The sequence below is a fragment of the Mytilus galloprovincialis genome, chromosome 5 (genome assembly GCF_965363235.1).
Source record: "Mytilus galloprovincialis chromosome 5, xbMytGall1.hap1.1, whole genome shotgun sequence".
In the NCBI taxonomy this organism is placed as follows: Eukaryota; Metazoa; Mollusca; class Bivalvia; order Mytilida; family Mytilidae; genus Mytilus; species Mytilus galloprovincialis.
The window spans coordinates 35,544,758-35,569,122 of record NC_134842.1 but is presented as its reverse complement, the minus strand read 5'-3'; the positions used below and the strand labels follow the sequence as shown (position 1 = coordinate 35,569,122).

The 24,365-nt window shown below is 31.4% G+C and overlaps 1 protein-coding gene across 2 annotated transcripts in view; it reads right to left on the bottom strand.

Annotated features, from left to right (window-relative positions):
* The window catches only part of LOC143075710 (sialate:O-sulfotransferase 1-like), a 156,217-nt gene that overhangs the window by 119,472 nt on the left and 12,380 nt on the right, over positions 1–24,365 (bottom strand). For both annotated transcript variants that reach the window (XM_076251264.1, XM_076251263.1), the window contains exons 2-4: positions 21,561–21,899; positions 20,863–21,102; positions 17,460–17,786 (exon numbers count right to left, since the gene is read on the bottom strand). In XM_076251264.1, coding sequence (XP_076107379.1) covers positions 17,460–17,786; positions 20,863–21,102; positions 21,561–21,846 — 853 coding nt within the window. In that variant the 5' untranslated portion in view covers positions 21,847–21,899. The remainder of the gene's footprint in view (positions 1–17,459; positions 17,787–20,862; positions 21,103–21,560; positions 21,900–24,365) is intronic.

The following is a 24,365-nucleotide window of genomic DNA, read 5'->3' as shown; positions in this document are numbered from 1 at the left end:
TAGAGGTTACGAGTGTGGAAAAATATATTGCTTATCTCCAATTTTAAAGAATTATAAGGATTAAACGCCTTTTTAAAGAAATTTATTGGTGTATAAACTGGACCAAACCCCTCACAAACATATCATAAAAGTTATTTGTTTGTGAGTGAATTGGTCGAGTTTATACACCAATAAATCCCTTTAAAAAGGCGTTTAATCCTATAATAATCTGAAATAATAATCTCTATTCTATAATTTTAAAGTTTTGGTTTTTATTAACTTTTTGTGAAATAAGTTACCTTTAATAAGATATAGAGGTTAACTGATGTTTTAATCTAGCTCATAAATAAAAGAATTATAAATCATGGTAACAAACAGTCATAAAAAAGCAGGCATTCAAAGAGGTTTTTCCGAAGAAAAAAAAAGCTAGAGAGGAAAACATAGTATTCATTTTTTTCTGACTGATTTTTTTGTTTTTTTAACAAATTTTATCTTTTTTAAAATGAAAAAAAATAATTAAATAAGAGAAAAACCAAAAGAACCTTAGTCTGAAAATAGCCGTCTTCAATCGTCTTTGAAGAGTTTCATACATTTCCCAGTTAAGTATGACAGCTGGGTAAACGATTTGGAAGTATAAAGATCAATATCATTGCATAGTGCAAGACAAAAACTACTGTTTCTGGAATACATTTTATCAATCATCATTTCTTTTCATTGAATTTTGAAAAGATAAAAATTAAAGGTTAAAACGTAAAAGAGTACAAATGCAATACATTAAACAGATTTTGAAGAAAATTTCTAATTTCAAACTGTCTTGGAGTCTATGTTAAAAAAACATATGTACAAAAATAAAGAACTTACCTTGTTTGGTCTGACTAAATTCAGTTACCAAACTACATTTTCAGATGTTTATATATACCATTTGGTCAAGTTATTATATGCAATATTAACCATCATAAGATACTTCATGATAGAATAATATTAATTACATGTACTAATTATACATCTAATTGGTACATAATACCTAATTTTATGACTGTCATTTTCGTTTCGTCCCATAAATGACAATAATTTTAAATGTTTGTCTCTTTACATGTTACTTAGTGAAATTTAGAAATTAAGAAAATTAGAATTGTAGTTGATGACAGGTTGTTGACAAATAATTTTGATAATATTTGGGTGTAGTTGATTCTCATTCGCACGATTTTGACATTTCAGCAACATGTTTTTAGACTTTATATTTGATACAGAAACCTACTTTAGATATTACCGCTACAAGCACCACTACACGAATAAGATTCATACTTAAATATTACCCCTACCGTCGACACTACAGAAGAGTACAGGTATATATAAAAAAAATGCTGTGATGATTTATATTTGTCACAGATTCCTACTTTAGTTATTAATCCTACTACCAACACTACAGGAATACAGATTTTAAATTATTCAGAGATCACCCCTACTAGCAGAACTACACGAATACAGATATCTACTTTAGATATCACCGCTACTAGCAACACTACAGGAATACAGATTTTAAATTATTCAGAGATCACCTCTACTAGCAGAACTACACGAATAAAGATATCTACTTTAGATATCACCGCTAATAGCAACACTACAGGAATACAGATTTTAAATTATTCAGAGATCACCCCTACTAGCAGAACTACACGAATACAGATATCTACTTTAGATATCACCGCTACTAGCAACACTACAGGAATACAGATTTTAAATTATTCAGAGATCACCCCTACTAGCAGAACTACACGAATAAAGATATTTACTTTAGATATCAACGCTACTAGCAACACTACAGGAATACAGATTTTAAATTATTCAGAGATCACCCCTACTAGCAGAACTACACGTATACAGATATCTACTTTAGATATCACCGCTACTACCAACACTTCAGGAATACAGATTTTAAATTAATCAGAGATCACCCCTACTAGCAGAACTACACGAATACAGATATCTACTTTAGATATCACCACTACTACCAACACTACAGGAATACAGATTTTAAATTAATCAGAGATCACCCCTACTAGCAGAACTACACGAATACAGATATCTACTTTAGATATCACCACTACTAGCAACACTACAGGAATACAGATTAATAGGCGGTTTTGTCTACAAAAGACATATCATTGACGCTCGAATAAAAAAAACTAATAAAGTACCATGTTGAAGAGAATCAAGTTCCCAAAAATCCTAAAAGGCTTTGCAAACAACTGCTATCATTGTTATATTTTCTGTGGGTGGGAAATCCTTAGTCTTTCGAAAAACACAATTATGTTAACAGTTAATGCGATATTCCCGTGCTTGCATTTTCTATCATGATTTTCTTGATAGGGGGTTGCTGCTCACAAGGAAGCTATTAAACCAAGAGTTCCAAATGGCGAAGTTGAAATCATCCCTTCGTAAATTTTACGGACGCCATCACGAGTTTGTTGACAGTTATGGAATAACCGTTTCACAAATGATATCGGATGGGACCTTTTATAAAGGCTGATTAGCAGTTGATTGCTCTTAAATACCGACAAGTTATACATATTTTACTTGTTCGGCTTTATATCTTTTTTGATCTGAGCGTCACTAATGGCCACAGACCACAATTAATTCCTCTATCAGTTCTTTATAACGTTTTGTATCATTAAAAAAATTGCACCATGCACTTTTGTCAAATTTTTTATGTGTGTAATGTATAGTCTTAGTCCAAATATATATTCAGAAAGATTGAAGCAATCACTTTTACAAATTTAGCCAATACACATCCATACCCTATTGACAAGTCAAGAGATGTTCCGAAAACTGTAAATATGACCTTTCTGCACTTGGCCTAATCACTCATTCCATATCAAAATCAGTTTAAATGCAACATCCAAAAAATTATTTCACCTCTCTTTTTTCATTTCCACCCCAAAAAATCTAAGAAATGAGTGAGGAAGGGAAAGAAAAAAATTAAGGAAAAATTCACTCTAATTAAAAGGAACTATATTCGTGGACAACGAAACGCGGGGTAAATAATTGTGGTCTTGGGCCTATTAGGGGCCTAAAACTTGATCAATTCTAATAAAACTTGGCATGATTTAATGTCCAAATATATATTCAGAAAGATTGAAGCAATCACTTTTACAAATTTAGCCAATACACATCCATACCCTATTGACAAGTCAAGAGATGTTCCGAAAACTGTAAATATGACCTTTCTGCACTTGGCTTAATCACTCATTCCATATCAAAATCAGTTTAAATACAACATCCAAAAATTTATTTCACCTCTCTTTTTTCATTTCCACCCCAAAAAATCTAAGAAATGAGTGAGGAAGGGAAAGAAAAAAATTAAGGTAAAATTCACTCTAATGAAAAGGAACTATATTCGTGGACAACGAAACGCGGGGTAAATAATTGTGGTCTTGGGCCTATTAGGGGCCTAAAACTTGATCAATTCTAATAAAACTTGGCATGATTTAAGCTTAGTATATTATAAAACAGTTTGCAAAGTTTCAAAGACATGTGATACCAAATAAATCTGAACTTTGGGGGCTGAATTGTGGCGTTGAATTAGAACAATTTCAACTATCAAATTTGAGCTTTTAAAAACCAAAAGATATCAAAACTAACACTTTTTAATGTCTCTATGTATAAGTTATCATCTATTTAAAGCAACAGATAGCATACTTCATGTATCAGACTTATGAAAAATGGCCAGAAGTTAATTTTATATGAGCCTGTGCCAAAAAATAGAGGTTTTCAAATAAAGTGAGGCCTTATATAAAATGTAAAATTTTTACTTACCACAATTTTTTGAAGTTGTTAAGTTATCAAAAAAACTAAAACATGTTATAAATGTACTTTAAATGGAAATATAAGTTTCAAATAGCATAACACATGTGGATAAAATGGTCTTTTGCAATGTCAAGCTGAAAAAAACAGGTTGTCAATTTAGGCCGTTCCATACATTTGCATATTAAAAAGCATATAAATGATATGGGATATGGAGATATGCTTCTTTTTGCTTAAATCTGTGCTTAGATATGATAAAACATGGAGCCTGGATGTAACAAGACTCTCACTTTCAACTATATATGTAGACAGTATGGTCTGATGCAAAGTTTATTAACTTTACTGTTTAAAACCTGAATGAAATTTTAGCCTCAAAAGGCCAATATTTTAACCACTAGCTATCCAACTGAAGAAAATAAAGGTAGTCTGTGAAACAGAAATGGTTAAACAATTAGTAATAAGTGTTTTTGATATAGATTCAGTGCAATCTGTTTAGGAATACAACTTTTAAGTGCATAGAACTTCACATTTCACCTGCTGTGTATACTGACCGTTAGACTTGGACTATTAAAACAGCACATTTTGCACTCTTTTTATGTTTATATCTACTTTTTTTTGTGTTCAGAGTTCACAAATGAGTAAAACAACTGAAATGAATACCACAAACACAAATAGATATCAGAAAAAATCTGTCGGAGAGAGATTAAGCATGCTGTTTTTGCAAAAATATTGAAAACAGTGAAATAACTACATTTTGGGCATTTAACCTGAAAAGTGACTTTTTCACAAAATTTCTATCAAATGAAAGTGAAAATCATTTCTTCTCATGTAGTTTGACAAATTAATACCAATTGATCATTCAGAGAAGATATCAAAGTAAAAATTCAAAATTTGCTGAAATGCACATCCTAGGCCACAGACCACAATTAATTCCTCTATCAGTTCTTTATAACGTTTTGTATCATTAAAAAAATTGCACCATGCACTTTTGTCAAATTTTTTGTGTGTGTAATGTATAGTCCTAGTCCAAATATATATCCAAAATTCAGAAAGATTGAAGCAATCACTTTTACAAATTTAGCCAATACACATCCATACCCCTATTGACAAGTCAAGAGATGTTCCGAAAACTGTAAATATGACCTTTCTGCACTTGGCCTAATCACTCATTCCATATCAAAATCAGTTTAAATACAACATCCAAAAATTTATTTCACCTCTCTTCTTTCATTTCCACCCAAAAAAATCTAAGAAATGAGCGAGGAAGAGAAAGAAAAAAAAATTAAGGAAACATACACTCTAATTAAAAGGAACTATATTCGTGGACAACGAAAAGCGATGAGTCTTGTGTAGACAAAACGCGCCGTATTAAATTATAATCCTGGTACTTTTGATAAATAATTACACAGTATCAACGAAAAATGACAAAATCATAATGATTAAAAACAGACAACGACAATCCCCACAATTGTTCAATTTTAATACAAAATAAACATATTAAAAAAATCTAAAGCCCTCTCTAGCTGATTTTTTACGGTTTTTTTCTAATGATATGATGTAATTCTAATGAACCAGATAAAAAGAATCAATTTCAAACATGTTTTATCACTCCACGTTTTAATGTGAATGTTTCAATGAACGATTTTGTTTTATGTGGTTGCTGTAGCTACTGTCTCTCATATTTTAGTGACGTAGTCAGTAATTATTTTGGTGTGTGACCTAAGGACGCTTTACTGTATATACTATGACCGATTGGACGCAAATACGGAATTTACCAAAATCAGTATTATAATACATTCAAGTAAAGAAGGTGTCATTATATCGCCAGTGTCAAATTGTTTGGATTTTGTAGGCTAATAAAATTAACGGTATCAATTTTCTTGCACCAGATGCGCATTTCGACAATACATGTCTCTTCAGTGATGCTCGTGGCCAAAATATTTGAAATCCAAAGCTTATATAAAAGATGAAGAGCTATAATCCAAAAGGTCCAAAAAGTATAGCCAAATCCGTGAAAGAAATCAGAGCTTTGCATTAGGGAGATACATTCCTTAATTTATAATAATTTCTATCATTTTGTAACAGCAAATTTTAATAACACAAAACAAAATCCGTATTTTCATGCCAGTACCGAAGTACTGGCTACTGGGCTGGTGATATCCTCGGGGACTAATAGTCCACCAGCAGAGGCATCGACCCAGTGATAGTAATAAAATTAACGGTATCAATTTTCTTGCACCAGATGCGCATTTCGACAATACATGTCTCTTCAGTGATGCTCGTGGCTAAAATATTTGAAATCCAAAGCTTATATAAAAGATGAATATAAGTTGCTGATACAGCAGCAAGTAAATATCACTGACAGGTTCATTATATCTAACATTGAAACTAATTATGATAAATTATGCTATTAATTACTCCAAGGCTGTAAATGTGTGTTATTGACTTAGTGTAACTGGAAATGCAGTCTAAAATTTCCGATGGGGAAAAATAAATTCAACTTTTGTTAAATATTAATAATAGGATACTATTAGGTTGCAATTTGTTATGAATAACACACTTTAAACAGTTTAGAACGATAAAGAAATGTCAGTTATAACTCAACTGTTTCAAATTTGTTAAACGGTACAGAATGCAACAATATCATATCTTATGTTTATATATATTTCACAGCTAGGTACTTTGTAATCTCTGAATAATACTTATATTATTATTATATATTTTTTTTATTAGGTAAGTACCAGTACATAATTTATTTCTTTAGAGAAAATCACATATACATGTACTTAATTCCTATGTGACGTATACACGCGAAGCAATGAATGTGTTTTTAATTTGATAGATGCTTTTGTGTTGTTTTTTTTTTTTTAAATTGTTTTCCTTTAAGATTGTAACACAGTGATGACTGCTGTACACATATCTGAAGTATTTTATTTAGTATGTCTTTTGTTCACTCATCGTTGTAAATTTCAACGGAATTTGATGAGACTGTCGTACAAGTGGGAGGTTAAGCGCTATAAAACCAGGTTCAATCCACCATTTTCAACATTTGAAAATGCCTTTACCAAGTCAAGAATATGACAGGTGTTGTCCTTTCGTTTGATGTGTTTTGTCATTTGATTTTGCCGTTTGAATTCGTTCTACATTTTATCAAATATGAAAGTTAAAATTGTTTAGCCAAATTACCCTGTTTGCCTTTCACTACAGCTTGTCACTTACTAGTATTCACAAACAAAAGAGTATGCCCAGTAAGACCTCTTTTTTGTCCCAAACTTCGCATTTTACACAGTTGTTAAAACATAAACCATTTTTAATTAGCTATTCATTGGAAAGAAGAATACGTTTGTTACATACATTTAGAACATACTCACCCCTTCTCGTCCAATGAAAAGTCAGTTTTTTGCCCTCTAATTTTCATAGTACATGGTTTTCATTGCACTATGAAATGCTTTACATGAATGACTTTTCATTGTCAGTTTATTATGAAAGTGAACTCTTAATAGCTGCACTAACGAAGTGTACAATCCCCTAAGGCATTTTCCTTGAGAAAATAACCTACTGATTAAAGATGAAAGAGCTAAGATTAAAATAAAAACATTTTGAATTTTGCAAAATTTCATGCATGTTCTAATGGTACACATGATTAAAGATGAAAGAGCTAAGATTTAAATAAAAACATTTTGAATTTTGCAAAATTTCATGCATGTTCTAATGGTACACATATATAGAATACACACCCCAAAAAAATTGTACGGATAAATAAAATGATATTCATTTCATTAATATACCTTACATTTGAGGGAATTATTTTCTTTTTCTTTCAAAGAAACACAATGCATGACTGCTGATGATATATAAAGCAAAGGATTGCTTTCGGAGAAACACAATACATTTAAATTTATCAATAAAAGAAAGCATTTAATGTTGAATTCAAATCTTAATACAGAGAGTTTTATATTTATAAAAAAAATCTTTTTTTTTTTTTTTTTTTTTTTCGTCTTCTCATGTTTTATTGATAGTTTTTCACATTTGTTAGTTGATACATCAAATACCGGTACCTTATCCCGGCCTCGTTAACCGTTAGCAGTATATAATAAATTTTGTTAGTATTTGTTAGTTTAATTTGTGTTTGAAACATACATTTTTAATTATAATATAATCTGACTGATTGTTAGTCAATTACAAATAGAAAAAAAAAAATACAATATAAGCATATATAATTGCAAATCATTCACATTTATAATTACGTAATTTTGTACCGTATTTGACCCTTACTTTAACATCCTCATTATTGAATCAATCTACCTGACACATATTGCTCGTTTAGAAAAATCGTGCAGATGTCTTTAATGTGATCAGATAATCGTAACTTGACGTGATTTAGGGATAATATACTTCACGTGTTAATCTTTTCGCTTTTGGATTATTATCAAAAGGTGAGATATTTTATGTTTATTGTTATAGAAATATGAATTTATTATCTTTGTACATAATCTGTACCTTATTGTGTTTTGATTTAAGTTTTAGAAATGGTGTAATTTAAGGGTTTTTCTTTACGGCCGCTGAGGTGTCGATTTTTATATTTTATAATCTAACAGTTTAAAGATTTTTTTGGAATTTGCGAATTAAATTACTTTTACTTTTTTTTACACATCTGTTAACTTCAAAATATAATTCAAATTCTTTTTTAAAGATATTGTATATGTCGGCGGATTTTGTTCTTTGCTCCGACGTGTAAAATGATTTGTAAATTGAGAAACCTATCAACGTTATAATAAGATTTATGTCATTATAATGTCGGTCTCCTATTTTATATCCAAAGACTATATCTATTAAGTTTATTTTCTTACAGAAGTTTATGATATTCATTTTTTCTGTTATTTTATTCCACAAATCTTTTAAAAATTTACAGTCGATAAAAAAATGTTGATAATTGTCTGTGCATTTGCATAAAGTACACTCTGACGTATTATATATTTTCCATTTAAAAAGATTTTCTGTGTTCGGCAATATATAGCTAAATAGTTTCCATTTATATACTTTAAGTTTGTTTGTGTATATTTCTTTGTTTGTAAATGATAAGGAGTGTTTAATTTGTAATGGTTTTACGCCTAATAATTTTTGCCATTTTATTAATCCAATGTTTGGAGTTATTTTGTTTTTTAAAAAATATTGATATACGGTTTTGTTATCTAGATCTGCTAAATTTATTTCTGTTTCATTCATTCTGATTATTTTTTCGTTAATATTAACGCGGGTTTTAACAGATTTATTTGTTTTCAGGATATCTATCCAACATTTTGGAATAGCTTTTTTTAATATTGATAGTTCGGCTATCCAGTTGTGTTTTATTTCTAACTTACGCAGTATTATCTTTTCGTTGATTTGACCGTTTTCGTCAATTATTTCATTTATATAGATTATATTGCTTCCGATCCAATTGAGCATCAATAATGGTTTATTTTTTATTTTTATGTTTTTATTACCCCATATAATTTCTTTGCGTATTTCTCTAAAGTTAGTGGGTGATTTAGTTTGACCTCCACCTTTCCGTATCCAACATTTTACAATATCCAGATAAAATTCTGGTAGTTCAGTTGTTATTTTAAGTGGTTTTAAATTTTTAAGTTCTAAATTCATTTTGAAGATAAGGAAGTTTTTCCCGTATTTATCAAAAAAGAATCTCGGAATAATTGACCAATTTTCATGTTTTGACTCCATTAGTCTTGATACCCATTTAATTTTAAGTGTGTTGAAGTAGCTGTCGATATCTATCATATTAAGTCCTCCCGTACTGTAATCTGCTATGAGAGTTGACCTTTTTAATTTATCTTGTTTACCGTTCCAGATGAAATTAAAAATTTCTTTTTCTAGGTTGTCGCTATACATTTTATTTATGACTGTCATACTTGCTAAGTATGTAAATTGTGGGATGATAAGTGATTTGATAATAAGAATTTTACCGATGATCGTAAGATGTCTTTTTTCCCAAGATTTCATGAGTTTTTTTGCTTTTTCAAACTTATGTTCCCAATTTAGTTTTGCGCATTCTGCTTTATTTGTGCCGAAATACAATCCCAACACTTTAACGGGTTTATCTGTGAATTTTATATTATCTACCTTATCTTTACAATTTTTTAGTTTTCCTATCCAAATGCCTTCCGTTTTGTTTTTATTTAATTTAAGACCAGAAAATGTGCCAAATATTTCAATAACGTTTAATGCTGCTATAATTTCATTTTTTGATTTAAGAAAAAGAGTGGTATCATCTGCTAACTGGGAAATTTTCAAATTATGTTTTGAATGGTCAAGTTTGATTTCAAAACCTTTAATGTTATAATCATTCCTTAATTTACATGCCATAATTTCAACTGCGATCACGAAGATCATGGAAGAGCAGGGGCATCCTTGACGCACCCCCCTTTTTAGACTAATTGGTGCAGAAATCCATCCATTATTGAACACTGAGCTATTTATATCAGAATATAACGTCTTGATCCAGTTAATAAATGAACTATTAAAGCCGAAATGTTCGAGAGTTTGGTATATAAAGGTCCATTTTAAGGTATCAAATGCTTTTGAAAAGTCTAGAAACAAAATTGCACCTTCAACATTAAATTTGTCGGCGTAATCTATGATGTCTTGTATTTGTCTGAGATTGAAGCCAATATATCGGTTTTTTATATATCCTGTTTGGTCTGCATTTATTATTAAATTTAGTACATTTTTTATTCTTTGAGCTAATGTGTAAGATAGTATTTTATAGTCCGAGTTTAATAAGGAGATTGGCCTATAATTTGAAAGATCTAGTGGATCATTCTTTTTGTATATAAGATTAAGAATACTTTGTCTTTGAGAAAATGGTAGCTTTTGCCTGTCGTAGCTTGTATTAAAGATGTTAACAAGGATTGGACCTAATGATTGCCAAAACTTTTTATAGAAATTTGTTGAGATACCATCTTTACCTGGGCTTTTATTGGGTTTTAAATTGTTTACTGCTAGTGTTAGTTCATCTATTGTAACATATCCATCGCACGTCTGACTTTCATTTTTTGATAATTTATTTTTTACTTCAGTACTGCTAATATATTCCCATGATTGGGCTATGTTTTCGTTTTCTTTTGAATATAGTTTTTCGTAAAATTTCTTTTCAATTTGAAGTATTTCACTTTGATCTGTAACAATATTTCCTTGGTCGTCTTTTAGTTTTATTATTGTTTTTTTTGTTTGTTTATTTTTTTCTAGGCCTAAAAAGTAAGCTGTATTTTTTTCGCCTTTTTCTACCCAATCTTGTTTAGACCTTAATTGGGCGCCCTTAGCTTTATATTCATAATGTGTTTCTAGCCGATTTTCAATTTGATTTATTTTTTGCAAAATATCATTATTTTCATTTTTTTGGTATTTTTCAGTTAAGAGTGTTAATTTTTTTTCCATTTGCTTTATTTCGTTATTTTTATTGTAAGCTCTACTTTTGCAATAATTTATTGTAAATAGTTTAATATCAAGTTTAATCGCGTCCCAAAGAAGATGCACATCCGTAGTTGTGTCTTGCATAAAAGTTTTATATTTTGCAATTATTGTTTCTATTTCTTTACAATATTCATTTTCTTCTAAAATAGAATTATTTAATTTCCAGTATCCTGGACCTTTACTTTCGGCCGTTACGCTTTGTAATTTAAGAGATACGCCTTGGTGGTCTGTGCTTTTTATTAATGCGGGTCTTATATCGCTTGATTTTGTATTGAGCACAAAATCTTTATTAATTAAAAAGTAATCAATTCGACTTGCTTGACTGAAGTTTTGTCTTTTCCAGGTAAACTGTACTTTTTTCGGATTTAAATATCTCCATATATCGATTAGATTGTGTGTTTTAATTAAAGATTTTAAACTGTTTACTGGTTTTATATTTTTTCGTTTTCCATTAGTAAGTTTTCTATCTAAGTTTGACAATGCATCGTTCATGTCGCCGCCTAGTATTACTGTTCCAATTGCATAATTACTTATGAAATCAGAGAGATTTTTAAAGAACTTGTTTCTTTCCGTTTCTATGTTTGGTGCATATATGTTAATGAGCGAATAAATTATGTTTTCTATTTCTATATTTAACATTAGTATTCTACCGTCTTTGTCTTTGTTTTCATTAATTACTTTACATTCTAACTTATTATCAATTATAATGGCTACCCCTCTACTTTGGGTTGTACCATGACTAAAATAGATAACGTTACTAGTTTCAGTATATAATTTTTTTTCAAGATTTTCATCAAAGTGACTCTCTTGTATAAAAGTTATAAGACTTTTTTGATTTTTTATCCATTGATAAAATCTTGTTCTTTTCTCTTTATCTCTGAGTCCTTTAACATTTAGCGTACATATATGGATGTCTTTTATCATATTGATTGATTTTAAATTTGTTATTTATTTTATTTAAAGTACGCTTGACTGACTCGTAACTACTTTCTTTGTTGATAAATTCTAAAGGTGTAACACGTGACAGCCTGGTGGTAAAGTTGTTTAAAACTGTTGGGTTACTTTTAGTACCATTCATTAAAATTTCAAAGTTGTTTATTATTTTGATTCTTATCATAGGTGGTTTGTGCATTCTTTCTTTTTTAAGTGCACTTTTAATTTTAAAAAGTGACGATAAAAATAGGCATTGTTTTGTCTTCACACATAAACAGTTGTTGTTTATATAAAGATATTTTTCTGGGACTTTCAACTTTTTATTTTTTATTATATTAGCTTTTTCCCCAAAAGTGCCTAGTTTAGTTAAAGTTTCCGCTAGCCGTATGTGATCGTTTGGCATGTTTGTTCTAACTTTAAATATAAGCTTTATGATGTTTTCTGATCTTATGCATGTTATAAGGTGTTTACATATTATACAATGTATACAATAAAGAAATACGAGTACATGACAGTAGCGCAAGCATGCAAGCCATGCGCGTACAATGGTGGTAACATACAAACTGTAACACATGTATGATAAAAACAGAGAATACCTATACGTTGTTAGACAGTCTTTTGGTATCTCTGTTGTGTTCTCGTAACAAATAGTATACAACAAATTACATATTAACCAATGTATATATAGCTGTAAGTCTTTACATTGCGTTATTGTAATATAACAAGTTCTATAACACAAAGTCATTCGTTTACTACATGATTTCCTTGCTGTATTACGTAGCTTGTGTTTGTGCATCTGAAAACATCTTTTTACAAACAGTATCATCATGTACGAATAATATGAAATTTTATTTATGTAAATATGTATTACTTTATTTAATTTTATTGATTTATTTTTAGGTTTATTAGATAAGATTTGACAGTCGGTACTTGTCAGAACAGATAATGTAAGTATTACTGTTGTTTTCTTTTCTTTTAATATTTTTTGTTGCGATATTGTTGCATTATATCTGTTGTTAATAAAGTTTGAATTGTTACTAAAAATAGACATGGGAAAGCCCATTTTTGAAAATGTATTTGATTTTATACATTTCTTACAAGTAAGTTTGTTGATAAAGTACAAATGTACTAGTATCATCATCACTGTTGAATACTTCAGATAGCATTTGATTTTATGTTGATACTGAATGTATGACATATAGATTTCATTTGTGTTATCACTCTTTTGTAATAAAGGATAACTAAGTATGGAAAAGATTATATACATTATATACAATGACATCATTTTTTTTATTTTTTTTTGTATTAAGATAAAAGATATAATTAAAGTTTTCGATTAAGTCTTTGCAGCCTTGTTTTCTTTGTCTTGGCTTGGTGGAGTTGGTGGTGTTCTTCCTTTTAGATTTTCTTGTCTTCTATTTGGAGTGGTAAATCTGTTTATGTCCAATTGTTTCTGACTTGTTTGTTTACCTGAATTGTTGGTTTTTGAGACTGCACTATGCGAAAGGCTTTCATTTTTTTCTGGTATGTTTTTCTTTTTTTTTTCTTTTTTCTTCTCTGGGGTTAGATTTTGTTTGTCATCTGTGGTAACTGTTACGTTCTGTTCCAAATTAGCACTTAATTGAATTGAAAGATCTGTACATCCATCTGTTTTGTTCACTTCTTGATTGTGTTGATGTGTGATATCTTCTATGTGTTCTTTTTGTGTTGTTTCTTGCATTATGTTGTCAGGTTCTGTTATTTGATTTTCCTTCTCTTGTTGGTCTTTTGTTTCTTTTTGTCTCATATTTTCAAAAAATGTTGGACAGTTTATTAATTTGTGACCTGACTTGTTGCAGCCTCTACACATCCATTCATTGGGACAGTCACTTGTAAAGTGGCCATGTTGGAGGCATTTACTGCAGATGAAATGAGTGTTTATGTCTATTTGACCAAAGTGTGAGACTCTAGCAAGATATTTTCCAAATTGCATAGTTTTTGGCAGTTGTTCCTCAAATTTCTCACAGAAAACCACTCTGTCTCCTGTTTCACAATCTGTCATTTGATTATCTACTCTTAATCTGTCTCTGTTTATGGATATAACTTTGATATTTCTCTTCTCTAATTCTCTTTGTATCTGTCCATCATCTGCAGATAATGGCACATTCTTTACTCTAACTTTTTTTAAATTGCTTTTATAGTTGGGGTTGTTTGGGTTATGTGGAAGGAGGGGGATGGTCTTTCCTCTGAGGACTACTCCTTCACTTAGGAGTTTAAGCCTGTCTTCTTCTGCGTCTAAGTATAACCTCCACATTCTTCCTATTCTCTGAATTCCTTTTATATGTTCTCTTTTTATTGACATTGACATTCCTCTGAATATTTCTAGGTGGGTGAGCCAAAGTTCTTTGGGTGGGTTTGAGGCTCCAAAAACGTCTGTTTCTTTGATAAATATAGGTTTGACACCGTTTGTATCATTTGTTTTTGTTCCGTTTGTATCTGTATTGATTGTAAGGTTACCAGCAGTTACTTTTGCATATGTTGGCGCCATATTGTTTACGTTTTCTGTCGAGTCAGATACATTTCGACTCTGTTTTAAGTGTTTATCATCGTAATATGGGTTGGTTTGCATTGATTGTCTGCTGCATATGTCACTTTCCCATTCATTTTCCCAGTCTTTAGACATTTTGTTGTTTTTTTAGCATAAAAATTCAATATTTATATGAGAGTTCTCACCACGAGAGACCTTGGTATCAGGGGCGATAATTCCTTTCTCCTTAAAAAAAATCTAATTTCAAAAAGGGGATTTATATAACATTGTGTTGCTATTCAAAATAAAAACAAATCTAAATATACATATAAGTATTAAATTTTACCTGAAGCAGAAGAAAACAGAACAATTTATCCTTCACAAACTATGTCAGTGCTATTTTATTTCATCCATTGAAATAATCATTACCTTTGTTTTAAAATTAGTTTATTATTAAAAGTGAACTCTCATTTAGGCTTGAATATTACAATGGGAAAGGATAGTTTTGTAAGGTCACTCGAAAGTGTGAATATGTTCTAAATTCGTCAGACAATACTTGGTCATGTTTTATGAAGATTTAAGCCCTCGGCTTCGCCTTGGGCTTAAATCTTCATAAAACATAACCAAGTATTGTCTAACCTATAAATGGGCTAGGTGTTTACATAACAATACACATGCGTCAGATATTACTAGCACTATTAATTCATAATTACTAAAATCTTCATTTTTTAACTTTGTGCTAATTAGGTCTTTCCACTTTTCATGGAAAGACCTTTTGTTTTTCTTCTAATTATTTTTTTTCTTCTGCCGTCTGAGATGCTTTTTTGTCTTACAACATATCGAATGGATTTTTTGACCAATGATGTTGTACAGTAATGGGGGTTTCAAAACTCACCCTGTGTGACCGAACACTTATTCTTATAGGAGTTATCTCCCCGCGTCCCCTTTTTCTTGTTATCGCTATATGTCTAAAACCGTAAAAGATTTTAGCAAACTGTTTTCACCAAATTGTTTGTCTACTCTTGAGAATGATTTGGTTAATTTTGACTTGAGTCATCAGAAGACATCTAATGGGAGTTATTTCCCTTTGAAAATTTAAGATAGGCGATTTGTTGTATAAATTCATACGTTATAAGTCGTAGAGGTCTTCAGTCTTTTGATATGAAGTCCTTGGTCCATTTGAAGGAAATTGAGGTCAAGGTCAGAGGTCAAGGTCATGTTCTAAATTTTGAATTTTGTTTGTTATCGTTATTCTGTGACAGTAAATGATATGATGAGTTTGCCAAATAACTGTTTACAATAAGGCGCAACTTCAACCTATTTCAGTCAAAGTGTTTTGGTTAACCCTTATACGAGTTTTCTCCCCTTATGTATTTCAAATCAGTATTTCTCTCCAACAATACAAGTGATTGATCTTCGGTCTTCCGTTTTGAGTTAACTGACCTATGACCATGAAATTGAGATCAAGGTCGAAGGTCAAGGTCATGTTATAAATTTTGAATTTTGCTTGTTATCGTTATTCAAAAGAAACTGTTACAGTTAATGATATGATTTGTTTACCAGATTACTGTTTACAAAAAGGCGCAACTGCAACCTATTTCAGTCGAAGTTTTTTAGTTAACCCTTATAGGAGTTTTCTACCCTTATGTATTTGAAATCAGTATTTCTCCACAACCATACAAATGATTGACCTGGGCTCTTTTGATTTGAGATCACTGACCTATGACCTTTAAATTGAGGTCAAGGTCAAAGGTCAATTTGACGTTCTAGATTTTGACCTTTGATAAAAAGTATTTTCTGTTCATAATAAAACGATTAAGTCTTCTACATATACCTATTAATCTTTTTTTATATCAATTTGAAGAACCAAATTACATCAACAAAGAGTGACATTTTCTAACATCGTTTTTTAAATTTCATTCTTATTATCGAGGTGGAAAGACCTTCAATTGTTCTCTGAAGAATTGGTTTTTAATTTGACTATGTTTTTGTTGTTGTTTACAATGGAAGTTTGGAAAAGAGCGTCTTTAATGATCAAATAAGTTCAAATCTTTTAAATACACTAATTGAATCGTTTGAAGTAGATAATTCAGTCTTTAAAAAATTTGAAAAATCTTTCATAAGATGTACTTTTAGGTCAAAATTCGCCGTTACCGGACATTCTCCTTTTCCTAAAATGAACTGCTTATTCCGTATGTACACTTAGTTTTATCATATAAGAAGAGTTAGTCATTCATAGCATAAATGGAATATTTTGCAAAAAAAACTTTTCTAGAGAACATACAATTTTTTGTAGAGTCGTCTTGCTCATTCTTTATTTCTTTTATGTAGTGTTTAATTTGTTCTTTTTTTTTTCGTTTACTGTTTTTTCTTGTGGTTGTTTTGTCATAACGTTGTCCTATTTTTCTTATTTGAGGTTCGTTTTGCCTCATTATTCACTTTTCCATCGTTTTACAAAAATCAGGATACAGTAACGTAGCATAGCAAGCACGATTACTATTGTTTTGTGTTTGTCTTGTACAAATCTTTTATATGTAGTCATACAAGAGGCAATTTCAATGCTCTTCAAATTCGTACTTACATGGCCGGTTTTGTGAATATATATATATTCAAGCGTCATTGATGAGTCTTTGGCAGACGAAATGCACGTCTTGCTTATAAAATCTATTTTCAAGGTATATCTTTCAAAACAAATTATAACGAACACATACATTTTATTACATAAAATATCTTCAAGAACAGCATTAGGTTGGTAAAATTTACAAGCCTAGCTTCTTTTTATGGGCTAACATTGTGATTTCTCTCCAGTATGAAGCCAATGTTTGTTTAATTGATGGTTGATACAACTTCTGACCGGAATAGTTATGATAAGTTCCAGGTCTTTTGAAATGACCGTCAACATTTCGGACAACACACAACAATTCTTTGCTGGACACGGATATGTTTAAGAATTTCAATAAGGCCACAATCTCCGCTGATGTATTTTGTATAAGCTCATCATACTTCACAATATGTAGTTTTCCTCTAAATGTCAACCATCTTTTATTGAAATGAAACCAATTGTCCATTTCCTCGAACAAAAATAGCTTCCATTCTGTAAAGATTCAAATAAACAATGAGTTCCAACATTATTCATTTTAGCAATTTGCAACATGCTTACTTACATATTTAGTGATAAGCAATATACTTAATATGTTTATTGTGAAAGCAGGTGGGGCCTATTTCTACTGTTTTCGTTACACTCACAATGCCCACGAACTCAAGTTTACAAGTTGTCCAATTCTGCTGGAAATTGAATATGAAAGAGTCGTCTATATATCAAAATATTAAAATATTAAAATCAGATTGCTTTTCAATTCTTCGCATTTATGTCAAACATACATCAAAGTATGTCTTGAATCAAAATCAAGGTAATTGTTGTTTGAAAGCTTTTAATAAAATTGAGAATGGAAATGGGGAATGTGTCAAAGAGACAACAACCCGACCATAGAAAAAAACAACAGCAGAAGGTCACCAACAGGTCTTCAATGTAGCGAGAAATTCCCGCACCCTGAGGCGTCCTTCAGCTGGCCCCTAAACAAATATATACTAATTCAGTGATAATGATCGCCATACTAATTTCCACAAGAAACTAAAATTAAAATAATACAAGACTAACAAAGGCCAGAGGCTCCTGACTTGGGACAGGCGCAAAAATGCGGCGGGGTTAATAGATGATGTTCTTTCACTAAATAATTCAAAATTTGGTGACTATGTGGAACGCATCTATCCAATCGAGCTAGAGATAAAGGATACTACAGATACAGTTAAGTCGGCCTCATATCTTGACTTACATCTAGAAATTGACATTGAGGGTCGGTTGAAAACAAAACTTTACGACAAAAGAGATGATTTCAACTTTCCAATTTTGAACTTTCCATTTCTAAGTAGCAACATTCCAGCAGCACCTGCATACGGGGTATATATCTCCCAATTGATACGATATTCCCGTGCTTGCATTTCCTATCATGATTTTCTTGATAGAGGGTTGCTGCTCACAAAGAAGCTATTAAACCAAGAGTTCCAAATGGTGAAGTTGAAATCATCCCTTCGTAAATTTTACGGACGCCATCACGAGTTGGTTGACCGTTATGGAATAACCGTTTCACAAATGATTTCGGATATGTTCCTTACGTCGTAACTACAATCCCCTTCCCTTTCATGAATGTGACCTACCGAATTAGACTATTTACCAGATTTGTTATCACATAAACAACACGACGGGTGCCACATATGGAGCAGGATCTGCTTACCCTTCCGGAGCACCTGAGATCACCCCTAGTTTTTTGGTGGGGTTCGTGTGATTTATTCTTTAGTTTTCTATGTTGTGTCGTGTGTGCTGTTGTTTGTTTGTCTTTTTCATTTTTAGCCATGGCGTTGTCAGTTGTTTTAGATTTATGAGTTTGACTGTCCCTTTGGTATCTTTCGTCCCTCTTTTTTAAACATGTTTATGAGATCTCAATCCTCCCCCTATACCTCTAGCCAATGTAGAAAATTAAACGCATAACAATACGCACATTTAAAATTCAGTTCAAGAGAAGTCCGAGTCTGATGTCAGAATTAAGATGTAACCAAAGAAAATAAACAAAATGACAATAATACATAAATAACAATAGACTACTAGCAATTAACTGACATGCCAGCTCCAGACTTCAATTAAACTGATTGAAAGATTATGATTTCATCATATGAATATCAAGCACGATCCTTCCCGTTAGGGGTTTAGTATCATACCATCATAACATATATGAGAACATTCAACATAACCCGTGTCATGCCAACGACTGGTTTTTGAATAAATGTGTTAAGTTCCGATGAAAAGACCCTATTAGTGAATCAATATTAACGCAAAAATATCTTTAATGACCTGACAACAGTATCGTAACTATATCTCTTCTTAATAAGTCTATCTAAAGGTTTTGTTAGTTTCTGAGGTGAATACTGACATTTGTGTGCTTTATAAAGAATATTTCCATAAAAAAATGGATGTGAAATACCTGAACGTATAAGAAGTCTGTATGTTGAGCTATATTTACGAATGATGTCCTTATACCGATGATAAAATTTAGTAAATGTTTTGACTAGTTTGTGATATCGAAAACCCTGCTGTATTAATGTTTCAGTAATACATAAACTTCTCTCGTTAAAATCTAAAACATTGTTACATACACGAGCGAATCGTACAAGTTGAGATATATAAACACCGTAAGATGGTGACAAGGGAACGTCACCATCTAAAAATGGATAATTAACGATAGGAAATGAAAAATCATCTCTTTTATCATAAATTTTAGTATAAAGCTTTCCGTTAGTGATATACATATCAAGATCGAGGAAAGGGCAGTGGTCATTGTTAGTATAATTAGCTTTATTTAAAGTCAGTTCATATAATTTATAGACTATCAAGATTGCTATTTTAGTTATCTTGAGGCATTTCTTTTTTGTAAGTTTACCTTAAAGTGAAATTCACTCAAACGAGCTGATACGTGAAACTTACGTGAAATCATTTAATTTGAGTTTCACATAAATCTCATGTAAAATTCATGTGAATTTCAGGAATTTCACTTAAAAAACCGCACAAAACATTTCACAATTTCGTAAAATATCTTGTGGATCTTGTGATTATATGAATAGATGCATGTCTATTTGTTTGTTTTTGTTAGACAAAAGGGCCATGGAGCTTCATCCCAATATGCCACTTTCAACGACATACATACCAAAATAGACCTTCACTGGAAAAAAACTCGTCAATATTATGCGCGCCTTTATGATGTCATTTACCAGATAGAGGGGATCGCCTGTATCCCTGCAATATTTACGTTCATCAAGCGTCTAAGTGATAGTCATTGTGCAGGATAAACTAGAAATAGTGTTTGTTTTTCAAGTACTTACATATAATCATAATTCCTTAGTGACAGCAGTGCTGATTGTCAATTATGAGAATTTAATTTGCCGAATAATTCATGCAATATATATAGCATTATAGTTTTCTAACCACTCGCTCAACATAGGAACGGAAGTGACGATGCCCCTAAACGCACGAATGATGTTCACTAAAACCAGATTTTTTGACGGAAATGCATCGAACTCGAAAGTTGTCTATTTGTCTTTATTTTTCTTAAAAAAATTACCTTTCTTAAAATGCAATTTCTGCGCATGTCCAAGATGACCTGCATATCTTCTGTTGAATTCTGCTAAAAGTGCCTCTTCAGGTGCTCTGACTAATAAAACAGCTCTGTCATATTTCATCAATGTTGTGTTTCCATATTCATGAGTTTTGACAACCAGAACAGAAGAGTTGGTGACACCTTCCCCTAAAAATCCATGATATTTCAAGGACAAGTCCACATATTCACTACCTGTTACTATGCCTACAATAATAGAAAAAGATGTATACAAAAAGACATTTAAAAAATACAAAACAACTCAGATCCCAAGCCAGGAAACTAGTCTTTGTTAGTTTTCTGTGTCTTTTTATCAATCTTTGTTCATTTTTATGTTTACGAGTAAAGTGTTGTGTCCATTTCGCTGAACTAGTATACATTATTGTTAAGGGGCCAGCTGGGGCCTCGACGGATTTTCTGTTGCCATTTATTTTAAATTCTAAAACACTTTATTTAACTATTTTAAGAAGTTATTTAGACGGGGGATTTAAGGGCTTGTGTAGATGCAAAAAAATACGGTTCGATTATTTTAAACTGAAAAAAAGGTCAAACTTAAACCCAAACCTTGTGAGTGTTACTTAAAAGTATATTTAAAACGACATTTTGTTCTAAATAACGATTAACAGTCTTGCGCAGGTACACCGGAAGGTCTATAATCATCTTACCTGTCGTCTGCTGAAGTAAATGACGTAACCACGAATTTCCAGATCCTGGATAACTAGCCAAGGCCGTTGATTGCAGCGGTGTCTTAGAAAATAGCACAGGTTTACAAGTCCAGTTCTTAAATGTTTGCAGGTGTCCTAGGTATAAAAGTCCATATTTGTGAACGAAGTAGTTTGGCTTTGATTTAGACAAGTGATACAATGTAAAAAAGTTGCACGCCAAAATATAGGTCACGGCGATCGCAACTGTAATCACAAGTGTTTTTGAACAACGTTGACGTCTGAACATGTGGTAACATTTCCGACTCTTCAAACAGTCAGATTAGTGTTTGAACACATCCACTGAAAATGTAAAGCAAAAGTTGTTTTATTCTGTATTCAACATTAATAGGTTATTCAATTTAAATGATGAAAACATATATATTTCCTCGTTTTACTAGTTTAGAACAATACATAGATTGTTCTATATCATGTTGCAATTTTCAATCTCACATTACGCGTTCATTTATTGGACAAATATAAGTTAACAATACATTTTGTTTTTCATTTTATTGATTGGCATGCTATTATGGTCTTTATGATCTTAAAATTCTATACACCATTCACGTCATGATGAAAATTATTTATCAGTTTAGAAAATCATATACTTATATTACATAATTCGTGCTAAAACTCAGAACATAACACCAATTTATAACACCATACACGCGTTTAAAGTGCAATGGCTGAATTGCTTCTTTTGTTCGGAATCCCAATAGGGATATAATCTAATATTAAACGCAAGTAACTTACACTTTTGGGAGACGCATTCATTTTAAAACGTATTCTTATATCTACTGTAAGTTACAATGAAGATTAAGTGAAATTAAAATACTTTTATTCTCACCTGTTATATTAATAAACAAGAATGTGTCCCCAGTACACGGATGCCCCACTCGTTCTATCATTTTCTATGTTCAGTGGACCGTAAATTGGGGTAAAAACTCTAATTTGGCATTAAAATTAGAAAGGTTATATCATAGGGAACATCTGTTTTAAGTTTCAAGTGGATTGAACTCAAACATCATCAAAATCTACCTTGACCAAAAACTTAAACCTGAAGCGGGACGGACGAACGGATGCACAGACTAGAAAACATAATGCCCCTCTACTATCTTAGGTGGGGCATAACAATGAAATATTAAACTGAGACAATAAAATTTTAATTGTTTTACAAGATGTAAAAACAAATCAACAATTTAAAATGTTTTTTTATGAAATAATATGGTCCGGTGTTTTAGTATAGCCAAGACATATATAGTACATCCTATTTTCGGACCATACGTTAAACAGCAGTAAGAGTGCGGTGTCATTTATATATGTATAGAAGTACGCCTTCTAAAAAAAAATCATGTATAATATATAAAACTTGAGTATATACAGGAGCACATGAGGAGCACGGTGTATGCTATCTAAAGAGCTACATCATATGTACTTTGATATATACGTGTACTTTAAGCATGTTTTTTTTCTGGTGTGGTTTGTTAAAGCAGGTGCGAACGTGACTGATATCAATATCATGACAGATTGCTGACACAGAACGTGTTACACATTAAATCTACTTGTATTTACTTTTAAATACAATAATTAATGTATGAACATGTGTATAAAAGTAACATCGCTGATACAGGGATTAACAATCAAGTAAATAAAACGACCTGTGATATCTGATAGGCTGATACGTACACTTGTATCAATGTTTTATTATTGATCCAACTGAAGGACACAGTTATCGTCCTTTGGTTTTCGTTGTCTAATATATTCCAGTGTAAACAGTGTATAACTTGCATGTTTTATTTAATACACTTTCCCAATTTATTTCTTGATATTAAATGCATGAAATATTAAGTAGGGGGATGTAATTACATGTTAAAAAAATTTGGGTGCTGAATCTTTATGTTAAGTAGTGATTTGGTCCAGTTCAATAAGATCAAATTTTATCACGTCTGAAGCTGTCAAATTGAATTTTACACCCCCTTAACACAAAATTGTCAATATTTTGAGTTAGAGCTGGTAGAAGTTTCTATAATTTTGATATTATTTGTCTCACTGGTAGTACACTACACTGTAAAAATGTTTTTGAGAAAGAGCAGGTGCGATTTTTTTAATTTGAATTTATGGTCTAAAAGAAATGCACTACGAAATAACTGTGTTCTCGGGCCTACTGATAAAAGATTTAGGATATATTTATAGCCCATGTGATCAACGATGTAAGAGTCTTAAGAAGCTCCGGGTAGGGATTTTTTCGCTGTGTTTAAAACTCATTGTTGACCTTGACGTGCTGTTTTTTTTTTTTGCTCTTTGTTGGGGTTGGTATCTCTTTGACACATTCCCTATTTCCCTTCCTATTTTTATTATAAGTCATGTAAGCTAGGCTAATCATGGTTTTCCTTGTGGTTTGGATTTTTGGCCTATTGACATACATTAACCCACAGATGAATTTAATCATATTTAAATAATATGGTTTTATTGAGATATATCATGGTTTGGGTACAAAACTAACATTTGATGTAAGTGTTAACAGTGAAGCTAATAATTATGAGGGTCTGGATGGGATTTACAGAATTATAGAGAATGGTGCAAAAATGGGACAACAAATGAACAGAGAAGAATAGACAAAAAAATAAAAAATGGAGAAATATCAGAGGCGGATTGAAGGGGGGGGGGGGGGGCAGGCGGACCGCCCCCCCTTTTTGGGAAAAAAATTGGTTGCTTATATAGGGAATCACTGAAGCGTGACTGGAGCGGGCCCCCTCTTAGGGCAGTCAG